The 12,438-nt window shown below is 38.7% G+C and overlaps 1 protein-coding gene across 1 annotated transcript in view; it reads left to right on the top strand.

Moving 5' to 3' along the window:
• The window catches only part of CCDC80 (coiled-coil domain containing 80), a 35,656-nt gene extending 29,905 nt beyond the window's left edge, over window positions 1-5,751 (top strand). Inside the window, exons 6-8 of the mRNA XM_032406541.1 lie at window positions 1,625-1,728; window positions 4,159-4,239; window positions 5,248-5,751. Coding sequence (XP_032262432.1) covers window positions 1,625-1,728; window positions 4,159-4,239; window positions 5,248-5,594 — 532 coding nt within the window. The 3' untranslated portion in view covers window positions 5,595-5,751. The remainder of the gene's footprint in view (window positions 1-1,624; window positions 1,729-4,158; window positions 4,240-5,247) is intronic.
• Window positions 5,752-12,438: the final 6,687 nt, after the last annotated feature.

Genomic DNA, 12,438 nt, shown 5'->3' with positions numbered 1-12,438 from the left:
TTTGAAGAGAAACAAGCAGAGGAAGCAAATGTAATGTCACAGCAAGCAGTCCTTGGCAAGCCTTGCTATAGGCGTCCATTCAGAGGTTGTATTTCATCAGACTATCATTTTCTCTCATTCACCCAAACCACTATTCCCCCAAGAGGCCATTTTCTGTGGGGTTGAAAACTCTCATGTTCACTGTGAGGCTAGAACGAGCACAGGGAGAGAAGTCATGAATATAATCAACTGGCTTCCAGCTCAGCGAGTGCACTAACACCCCACTGTAGTCTGCACAGAAGGCAGAAAGCACAAGCCCTCCTCCAGTGAAAGTGGGATTGGAGACAACTCCATACTGTTAGCCCTTGGATGCATACCCTCTTTCCTTCCTATCTCCTGAGGGACCCCGGCTGCGTCAGCCACGCCTCAGGATCTCTGAGGGCGATAGACTAGGGAAGCCATTGGTACCACCTCTTTGATTTACTAGTTAGGCAAATTACTTCTCTTCTCTAAGCCCCACTTTGTCATCTGTAAAATGAAGACAATAGGCCGTGCCTTCACTGATCTCTACTGTTGTCAGCGTAGATGAATGTGTGCTATGAAATGATACACAAACATAAGGACTGAATCACTTATCATTTGGCATTATGACCGACAAATGTCCGAGGTCCATTGATAGACAAAGTTCTACATCTAGAAGCCCACAAATCAAGCCACCATCTATATCCACGCCATCACACGGACAACTTACATGGATGGGTTTTAGTTTAATTCTTAGGTGTTATCACCTCTTTTGAGTAGAAGCTATTTTTGGTTCTAGAGATAAGGAAAAACTGAGACTTCGATGAACTCAGTGACATGCTCAAGGAACCCAAAAAGTTAGCAGTGATGAAACATGAACTCAGGTTATAAGACAGAAGCTCTTTCTACTACCCTACGGTGTTGGAGCAGAAACAGATTTACCATACACGCTAAAATCCTAGGCTCTAGGTGTAGCCCCATCCCACTTCACAGGAGGACTCTGTAATGTTGGTTCTTACCAATGATGGTAGGCTACATTTTAGAACTTGCATTTGCTTCTGGAAGAACCGCCGGCTACCAAGAAAGATGCCTAGGGCTTTGTTTTACCAGGAACCCTCCTTGACCTCTTTGAGCCACTTCCCCATTTTCCTTCTTCCTGTCACTGTCACCTACTTTAAATTTAGTTCTCTTTTTCTGCTGTTTCCTGTCCATACATTCAATTCTTAACTCCCTCCAAGCCCTAGTGAACTCTATTAGAACTTGAGTTTTCTTCAGTTCCCTTCTGATTCCCTATTTCTGTGGCTACAATGTAACATACCATTTTGGCCAGTCTTCATGGCATCTGAGAGCTTCGTGTCTCCCCAAGTGACCCCCCCGGCATGGTGGCCAGGCTCATGCCTGATGCTTCATGCAAATGCTACAGTAGGCAGACCGTGAAGTTATAACAGAAAAAGTGCAAGAAATGTGGAAATGCAGTTTAATGGCTTTGAGGAACTATGAGATATTTCTAAGGGCCAGTGTTTTTCATTCTGGGCACAGGCAAACCCACCAGCCAAAGTGACTCCGCTTTCTTACACTAGCCTCTATTGTTTGAAGCAGTAATCATGCCTCCTGCTTGTTCCAGGTTCCGATGGAGGAGGCGGTTGCTGGTGATCTCTGCCCCTAATGATGAAGACTGGGCCTATTCACAGCAGCTCTCGGCTCTCAGTGGCCAGGCCTGCAATTTTGGTGAGTGGGAAGCCTCGTCATCACTGTTTTCCCATACCACTCTCTTTCTGGTCAATTCTAAAATGGAACATAGCAGCTTAGATCATCCAAATATTCCTCAGTCCAGACTGGAGATTCCCAGACACTTACTCAGTTGTACTGAGTATAAAGTTGCTTTCAGACTGGAGCCTTAGTCAACTGGAGTTTTTTTGTTTTTGTTTTTTTTTCTCAATATTCTCCCCTCTGGGTTTCTTCACTGAAGTGTTTGAAAATACCTACTGTTTTACTTTGAGTGATCTGTATTATGTGTATTATGTGCCTTCTTTTTTTTTTTTTTTTAACTTGTCTCAACATCATAAAACTCAGGTATTATCATTTCCTTAGGTAATACTTAGCTACAAACACTGGATCTTTCTCCATAGATTAAATGTCTTTTGTAAAACAGGAATGGCTTTGAGAAATAATATATTAATGGAAGCATACTGTACTATATTGCCATTCCCTTAAAAAGGATTTTGATCTATAATTGGGCACCAAAGACAGCAAGATTTATTAAACAGAATCTTATTTTTAGGACAAGTAGGTCAAAGAGAAACATAATTTATTATTTATTTTTTTATAGTGAATTGCTCAGTATTTTGAAGACTAACATTTGCTTTCTTTACCAAAATTATTATCCTAGTGGCCTATAGTAGCATTTTGAATATGGACACATAGAATGGAAAATGCATAGTACATAGAACATTAAGTGCTATGGTGAATGAAGGAGCTAAGGGCAGTTTCAAAAGTGGAATTCACAATTGAAATCTCATTTAAAATGCACTTCTACAGAGGAAGAATTTGACAGTCATGGGGTGGGGAGGTGGGGGTAGCTAGAAGCCACAGATTTTAAAAATTCCATTCCTAACTGGAACACAGGTGAATCAGCATTATTTTGATCCTTTTACTAGGAAGAAGAATCATTTGTTAGTTATAAAACTGTGCTTGATTTATAAAAAGATGGGGGTATAAGTTTTGTAAAGCATTAACAGAGCCTGGGGCCTTACTATGACCCAGTATCTTAAATTACAAATACATTTCGGTTTTAAGATGTAAAATAATAACTCAAAAGCAGGCAGAAAACAAGCTCATAACAGTAAGAACAACTAGAAAATTCATGAGTTTTTATGTATAGTCCTTATTATCAAAGTTAATAATTAAGACTTTATATCAATATAAAGGGGTTTTTTTTGTATTTTTAAGCATATTTTAAATTATTTGTAGCCACCAATGTTGCTAGGTAAGACAGAAGTTCTTAGAGAAGTTAATGGCCCTTCACAATAAGAATATCAATAAAATCATGGCTTGTTAATTTTCTAAAGACAGTTTTGGAACAGTTATTAAGTGGTGTTTCATTTAATCTCTGCACACAGAACCTAAATCACATTAGTGCAAGCAAACCCTTTTATAATATACAGGAAATGTAAACAAGTCCTATTTTCTGGGAATAATTAAATTCATGATCTTCCCTTTTGAAAACATGACTCAACAACATGGAGAACAGAATGCTTCACTTCTCTGGGAGAAGAGCAAGACCACAAACTTTTTTTTTTTTTTTTTTTGGAATAGCCTTTTGCTTGGATTTTAGCTCCTCCTTAAAACAGCCCCTGCCATGACAACCGTCAGTTTTCTCCTCTGAACAAAAAACTCCATCGATATTCATATTATTAGTCCCAAGTTATGACCCTGCCTAGGTTGGCATTTTGTCTAATACCATGAAATCTTGGTATGATGAACTGACAGCCCTCTTGTCCTCCAATGTTTTTTTCTCCTGAATCCCTTCCTGTGCACTTCATCCTCAAAAGAATTCCAACAAGCTACCAAGGCATGACCTTCTCTCCTTTCCTGAAACTTTAGCTGAATGCGGGAAGCACACTGTGCTTGCTTAAGTGCTTCTCCTTTGAATCCTCTAAATAAGTGATAAGAACCTGCCCTTTACACTGACAAACCTTTGTGCAAGAAAGCCAGAACTATTCCTTTAACAATCAAAACAGATGGGTTCTGCTGTCTTTTCTCCTAGATACAGTTGAATTATCCGTGTAAGCTGTTATAACCTCAGGCATGACTTTTTTCAGCACACAAATCAGCTCAGATCATCCCAGATATTTTAATGTTCCAATGGCTTCATTTTTGTTTTGTTATTTAATAGAACCATAGTTTAAGAGCAAATTCTTCTATTTCCATCTACAAACAAAACAAAACAAAACACCACATCTGACCCTGTTGTTAATCCTAAATCTACAATTGGTCTTTTTCGAGGTTTTAAAAGTATGTGATTATTATTTTATAGCAAAATAATCCATCAGGTTATGTTCTATGTTCTTTTTAATGTAGAGATTTCTAATTGTCAGACATCGGCCTTTGGAGGTAAAATATGATTTACCAATTTTATGGTTTTCTTTTTTCTTTCAGGTCTGCGCCACATAACCATTCTGAAACTTTTAGGGGTTGGAGAGGAAGTTGGGGGAGTTTTAGAACTGTTCCCAATTAATGGTAAAGTGCTGTTATTTTAGAACATTATGAACTACTGTTAAGTTCAATTAAATTATATTAAACTGTATGCAAGCAGTGGGTGTACCTCTAAGGTGAACACAGTTCACTGAATTCACCCCACCTTGTGCATGTGCATGCAAACGGGAAATAGAGTGCAATCACTATTATTGTTTTTAATATAAAATCATTCATAAGTGACAGTAAAAGTATCCATTTTTTTTAACTAGAATAATGCTTTTTGTCTGCATAGAACTTTATGATTTACAAAGCATTTTTATCTATGCCATCTCATTTAATTCCCACAATAATTTTAGGAAGCACCTGGGTCATATCTTACTGATTCCCTTTTAATACATGAGGATCAATACTGAAAGGCTCAGAGAAGCTGAAAGAAAATGACTAGTGACTCAAGTTTTCAGAAAGCAAATCAGTTCTTCCTTGCAAGATCAAGTTCTTCACAAGAGATAAAGTGCATAAACTCCCTGGCACACAAAGCATCAGCACCCTCCCCCTTCCCCTTCTCCTTTTCACTGACTATAATAGTTTAAATACATGTAATCTACATCTTGCGTAATTGGTATTTTTCCCTTTGAAAATGAAATAAGCTTTCTGTTATACAAAAAAGTATCAAAAGGAAAGCCATATTTGCAAAGAAGTAACTAAGCTAATTGGAAATAAACTTAGAAATATAAACAATATAATCTCTGTTCGTGACAAACTTGAAAGAAGTTGATCTTGCCAGAATTAAATTAAAGGACTGGTTTTATATTTTGTAACATTCCTATAAAAGAGACATCACGTGTCCTAAAGTTTGACACTAATAGTGTTGCAGAACATCAGGGACATTTAACTTCTAGTGGAAAAACCCAGCAACCTTCTTTAATTGGATTTTGAACCAAAGGACTCATGGGTACTTTCTCTATTCTCATAGTGATTTCTTCTCATTTTGATGTTTGCTCGAGGGCTGACTTCAATCCCCTAACAACAACTTTTCTAACCCTGTTCTAGGGAGTTCTGTTGTGGAGCGAGAAGACATACCAGCCCATTTGGTGAAAGACATCCGGAACTATTTTCAAGTGAGCCCAGAGTACTTCTCCATGCTTCTAGTTGGAAAAGATGGAAATGTCAAATCCTGGTATCCTTCCCCAATGTGGTCCATGGTGATTGTGTATGATTTAATTGATTCGATGCAACTAAGGAGACAGGAAATGGCCATTCAGCAATCACTGGGGATGCGCTGCCCAGAAGATGAGTACGCAGGCTACGGTTACCATGGCTACCACCAAGGATACCAGGATGGTTACCAGGATGACTACCGTCATCATGAGAGTTACCACCATGGATACCCTTACTGAACAGAAACACGTAACCTTAGCCCCAGCCAGTTTCCCCTGCAGCTGTTAAAGCCACAAGTGGCCAGCTATGTAAAGGAGTTTTTCCACACTGCCTACATCCCCTGGCTTTTTCTTTCTGTGTTCTTCCAAAATTAAATAAATAGCAAACTTTTGCCTACTCATGAGTTGTTATTGAAACCTTAAATCATAAAGATGTTTAAAAGAATCGTTTCTTTCTCTAACTGGAGGGGATCTGGTGCTGAATGGATATTTCCCTCTTCTTATATGATAGCCATTATTTAGAACACAAAATTCTATGTAAAAGTATTTATACCTCTCATTTATTTTTTAAAAAGTATTCATTGGTAAGTAAAACTATGATTGTTAAAGAAAATTAAAGATCACAGCACAGATGTTTTCAGGAAACATCTGAACACATGTAACAAAGGAAACACCTTCTTAACACTTTTGGAAATGTCAGTCTAAAAATGATTGAGATGGCTCTGCTTTATATTGTGAGATTCTTTCATAAAGCTTGATACCATAGGAGTCCAATGATATTGGCCACCAAAGCCAGGAAAAGCACCAAACCCAGCTTTGCTATCATAGCCATTTTCTGCCCTGTTTCTCTTATTTTATTGTATTTTCAGAGACAGATCAGAGGGCCAGGAAAAGGAATCCCTAAATCATCACCAGAATCTGGCATTGCAACCAGAGGTGATACTTCCAGAATTTTAGCAGGTGCCATGGAATTCCTGGCACAGAAAAGCTTGACCCCTCACACTTGACACCCCTGTACTTACTAGTTAATGGACTTATTACCATGCTGGCATCTTATATAAGAAAATTACAAAAAAGGAGAGTATATCCAAGGGTTCTTTCTGTTTTCAGAGGTAAATGTTACTAAGTTACAATGGATGGAAGTGTAGCTGGAGTGCAAAAAACAATCTTTTAGCTGGAGTGCAAAAAACAATATTTATCTTTGAAAAAGAGCATTTATTTTTAGATACGGCAATTCAAACTAAATATGCTCCCTCCCTCTTTCCCTTCCCTCTTTTTTTCAACAAACACCAAGTAATATTACCAACTAATATCTGTGAACTTGCCCTGGGCTGTCAGTCCAATTCCCAGGCATTTAGCATCTTAACCGTGCCAGCTTCTATCGATAATTCTTATTTTTTGTCCCTCTTATTAATAATTAATGCTCTTGGTATTGATTATTAACTCTAATGAGCATAGTTATTAATAACTGCATTCAGGCCACATGTGAATATTAGCTATTAACTTATCTGTGCCTATTTGCACAAATTTGTCTTTACATCATCTGGACTTGGTTATACATAATTATATTGTAAAAGTGGAATTTGTAGCTCAATAAACTTGAGAAATCCCTTATTTTGCCCTTCATTCTCCATGAAGACCATTCATTCTTACCTGTTTTATAGGCAAATGAGGTCCAGACAATTCAAGTGACTTTAGAACACAGTTCTCTTATTGTGTAAACTATGCTTCCACCCCTAACCCCTCCCATGGTGAAGAGCTTTCTTCCTCTCTCCTTTTAGAACAGTCTATACCAGCTGCTCAAAGTGTGCAGGTGGGAGAACCAGGATGTTGTAATTGCTCTTAAATATTTGCCAAGGTGATGGCTAGCTTAAAATCGCCAGGTAAGAAATGGAGTTCTTTACCATTGCTTCTGAAATTACGCAGGGACAATTTCTAAGTAAGGGGCCCAAAGAGTCTCAATTTCAGGAAATATAATAATGAGTAAGTTTCACCTCCCAAGGAAACCAATTAGATAATAATTGAAAATTTACTTACAGAATAATATTAGTAAAGTTCTAGCTGCCCACAACCAAAGAAAGACAACACTTTCTCATAACCTGAGATTACTTTTCACTGGCACTGAAATCATAATTAGCAATGTATCTGAACTCTCTTTCCTCCTGTGAGTGGGCCAAGAAGCCGTGAATCATCCATTTGCAGTGCTGTAGAATAAGCCATAGCTCAGCAAAGGGACTGAGACACATGCAGAGGAAAATGCCATTGGTAAATGTCCTCAAATCCTATAATCTGGAAAAACACAAAGTACATTTCAGTAAATGGGAAGATTAGACAATGAGCTCACCTGAATCTGTGTCTTCTGGGAGTACAGGTCGGGTCATTTGTAATCTGGGTATTTTGTTTTGTTTTGTTTTGTTTTTTAATGAAAGTACTTCCTTCCAAACAACAGCAACAAAAAAGACATAGTTTTTGAGAATTATTATGGAATTAGGGTATGCAGAAAGAAAAACACCCAGGAGAGTGAGGGAAACAAAGTTGCTGGTTGTCACAATGCACTTCCATGAATTTCCAGGAATTGTTTTTCACTGGAGAAATTGCAGAGCTCTGGGATTTCACTGGAGAAATTGCAGGGCAGAGAGATCCTTCTGCAGAGGCAGAGGGAGGCAGTCCAGACACAGTGGAATCGGTAGAACCCAGCTGGTCTCATTTTCTGGACTATATTTAACATTGAAGTTCACACCTTCTCAACTTCTAGAGCCTTGGTGATAAAAACAACTCAAGACCAGGGGGAATGATGGCTCAATGAGTACCAATTGATGATCTCAGTATTCAATAATGTATGGAAATTCCAGAAAAAGAGAAGCTTCTTGAAAAGGACCCCTGTCTGTTTTTCTGCCACCACTAACTCCCCTTTCCCTGCAGGATTGCTTTCCTTGCCTTCTTTCTCCTCCTTGGCTGCTCTGTACTTAATGGTTTGGGGGTGCAGATAGTGGGGTGTGGTTGATGAGTACTCTGAACTTCATGACAAAATTAAGCACAGTTAAATGCTAACTATGTCTCTTCAGTTCTCTCAAAGTTGGTGCAAATCGCCCAAAGCCAAACTTTCTCTTAGTTTTGTACATGTTATTAAGAACTCAGGAACCAAGGTTAGGGCAGTGAGAGGCAAAGGGTCAGGTGTCATAGAATTCAAGGGTGCCATAAAATGGCCACCGGACTTGGGAAAATAGCTGGTCCTCACTCTGCCACAGACTGACCTGTGTGACCTGAGGTGAGTCATTTTACCTTTGGGACTCAGTACCTCATCTACAAAATGAGAGAGTAGGAATAGATATCTAAGTTATCATCTAACTCCATGGTATTTATGAATCTTTCTTGGCCTGTAGGGAGAAGGATACTAAACTCAGAGGTTTCCTCTGATTGAACTAATGTTAAATTTATAGAGAACCCAGACTTCATAGTTCAGATTCCAGTTCCAGGTTTTCATGGGAATGGGGAAATGTATTGAATAACTTCTTTCCAATATGGTGCACTGCTGCAGCTGGACCCAATGGGCTCATAACCTCTAACACAGAAACCCTCATCATCTCCATATAGCTAGACTGGAGCCTCCAATGACATTCAGGCTGGCAAAGACTGAGCATCCTGAACACTGATGAAGTCCCTCCGATAAGGCATACGCTTGCTCTCCAACACAATTTCCTAATGTGGCGACCACAGGCATCACCTCTCTGATATCCTGAAGCCTGGACAAACTGGGATGTCCCTGGACAGGCTGCAGAGAACTTAAATAATAGCACTTTACTTCTAGAAAGAGTGATTCCCCATTCCTCCAATCTATGGGTTGATACATGTGGCAAAGATGCTGCATGAAGGGAGGGGGTGATTTCGAGTAAGTAAAACTGACCCTGGGAAAAATTTTCTTTGGCTTTCCACCTCCTCCATAAGAATCTTTTTCCTCTCTCCTGGGCCTTTTCCCTTTTCCAGCCACTTTCCCATGACCCATTCTGGCTCAGAGATGGCTACAACTGATGAGGCATAACTGATAGGCTAAAGGTGCCACCCTTTCCAAGAATATCTACAATGCAAAGGGAAATCCTTGAGGGAGAGAGACAGGGAACAAACCACTTCTGGAAGATTGCCAATCCCTGGAAGCAAGCCTCACTTTCCTTCCCAAAAATGTTAGAGAAAGAATAATTTCCTCCTGCAGACTTCACCACCATTCCATTTGTCTCCTTCAGTGCTCTTTTCTATCTTTAGCTTACTTCTTTGTGATGAACACTCTTTAGAGAGCCAAAGTAGGGTAGGGTAGGCAGAGGCTGGAATACTCCCAAATTCGGCAAGACCTGATCCACAACAGCTGAAAGCCTTGATGTATGCAAAGAACCATCTGGTCATTCTGGTTCTTAATCCAAGACACTAGCTTGTAGATTAGACTCAAGTTATATGGTGACTCAAACATTTATTGTATTTATACTATTTTCTCTGTAGTCTCCTAGAAACCAGGAATATAAAACAGGAAAAAAAATTTCCCTGCACAGAAGCTCATAGACTAGTTGAGAATAGTCATATGCACAGTTAATTATAAAATACTGTGTATGGATAATCAATATTGGGTCCTCATGTGGGGGGGGGTATGGGGTGCAGAGGGAACCAAGGAGAGATGAGTGGTGATAGTTCTTCAGTCTTTTGGAGTCTAGAATTATAAACTGCTCTTCCTGTCAAGTCCACATGATGTGAGCAAGTGCCTCATATTGACTCCATTGTCACCATGGTCAAGGGCTTCGGATACTCACAGTGCAAGCACTGCCTCTCCTGGGAACTTCTTCCCTCTCCCAGATTTAAGAAGTTGTCTAGATATCCATGGGAAGATGGTGGCATTAATTCATTTGTAAACACCACTTTCCCTGAAATAAACCAAAATGGACAAAAAGTAGTGAATTTATAGAAGAAAACTTCATCAAAATTGAAACTAGGGAATGGCCTTAATCTTATAGCATGAACTCTGAGTAATGTGTGCCTATTTACCATCCCCAACTTGGGGAAACTTGGCAAGAGGAAAGATAAGGAATACACTTGTAGTCCATTGCCTATGCAAGGGTCAGCTGTTGAGAGGCCAAAGATAGGTGACATGGCTGTGTCCTTACATTCCCCCTTCTGACTCATCTAGCTTCCTAATTGGAGGAAGGAGGCTTGGGGGTGAGGGTGTATATATGGAGGACAGAGTTGGTTTACAGCTAGGCTTGGAAATGCTTTATCTTTATCTCTGGGGAGATAAGGATGTCTGGTTTTTGACCCTTGGCCAAGATTACAGCAGTGGGATTTATGATGTGCTGTTTAAAGTCTGGGACTACTCTGGTGATCCCTAGGGTCAGTTTCTTTAATGATGGTTTCCAACTGGCCTAAGGATTAAGTAAATCCAGCTGATTACATAGCCAGCGAGGCATAAAAATCCTGGAAAATTCTGCTTTGAGCTCTCCCAAAGTCAAGATTCCTCACACAGATCTTGGTAGTTCAGGCAGGAGACAGTGGAGACAGTGTGGTCTGTATGAACTGATGAGAACCCTGCGGAGTGTAGTCATGAGCTCTCTCTTGGATTGCCAATGTCTACGTTCTCCTTTTCTTGCTGCACTGTATCCTTGGCCTTTAAATAAAAGTGTACTGTGTGGAGTCTGGTGAGTCCTTTCAAATGTATGAACTTGGGAAATCTTTGCAGGGTGGTATGTTATGTATATATGTATGTATGTGTGTGTGTATAGATATTTAAGTATGTATTTGTATACATATATGTGCATATATAAAAATTCATAAAATATAAAATATAGCATTTTATATAGCGTATTAGATGTATATAGGGTATTAAATATAACATATATAATATTATATGATATAGAAGTATACAATATAAACATTCTAGCAGTAAATTTCACAGCTGTAGAGAAAGTTTGTGTGCTACTTTCAAGGCACTTCGCTTAACCTGACTTCTTAACCAAAGCAGGGTGCTCCACCTAAAACAGAGGAATAAACTAAAACTCCAAGTGACACCCCCTCCTCACAGACAGGAGACAGTTTTCCCTCATCTTTATGGAACTGGCCCTCAAAGCAGAAGTTTCAACCTATAAGAAAAGCATCATCTACAAAATTCCCTCATTGCAATTTTCTACGGTCCCGGCTTCCTAGTATCCAGGCAAAGAGCAATTAGGTAAAGGAGATTCTACCTATGCCATTTTGTGGCAAATATGTGGCATATATTTAGCTCAGAGTGTTAAACTTTGTTTAAAGAGGAGTACACAGAAACCTTAAAGAAAGGACCCATACAATAGGCGTTCAATCACCTAGGCTTAGAACACAGTTCACCTATAGAAGAAAGAAAAAATACACAAACACACGTCCATACACAATAAAATAGCAGGGAAACATTTAACTTCTTGCAACACTAAATGATAAGAAAGAGATTTCTGATAATAAAAAAAGGTGACTCAAGAAATATTTTCCAGACAAGCTGTTATTCATGTTAAATGACTATAGAAAGTAATAAAAAAATGTAAAACCTGTTTGAGCAATATGACTAGAAAAAGTGTTGTTAGTAAATAATTGCTAGATGCTAAAACAAACAAACAAACAACCCAAAACCTCAGAAAGTGTATCAGCCAAAAGCCCTTTCAGAAGAGAAATATCTATTTCGTGGCAGCTTCCAGCTGAGAGATAAATTAGCATTAAAAAGTTATGAATGAGGAAATTATGTCATGAACAAATTAAGTTTAATTAGCTGTGATAATTGGGATTACTATTAATTCTTGAAAGAAAAGGTACAAAACAACAAAAAAATTGAATGAAAAATTTTACCATGCCTATGACAGCATTAATTCCAAAAGGAATCAATCACTATTTTATGTCCCCACTAAGAGAGCACACTGTCAATTAAACATATTATTTTTCACAACTTAGAATTTTTACTTTGTATTTCTTCAAAGAGCTCTTAAAGACGAATGTACCATTTTCTGGTTACATAAAAAGGGAAACTGTAACTTAAATTAATTAAGCTATTTCTAAAACATCTTCCCATTTTGAGCCAAAAATCTTTTGA

Source organism: Phoca vitulina, unplaced genomic scaffold (genome assembly GCF_004348235.1).
Source record: "Phoca vitulina isolate PV1807 unplaced genomic scaffold, GSC_HSeal_1.0 scaffold8, whole genome shotgun sequence".
Classification (NCBI taxonomy): Eukaryota; Metazoa; Chordata; class Mammalia; order Carnivora; family Phocidae; genus Phoca; species Phoca vitulina.
Note: the sequence above shows the minus strand (reverse complement) of the source record. Positions and strands in the feature narration are given on the sequence as shown.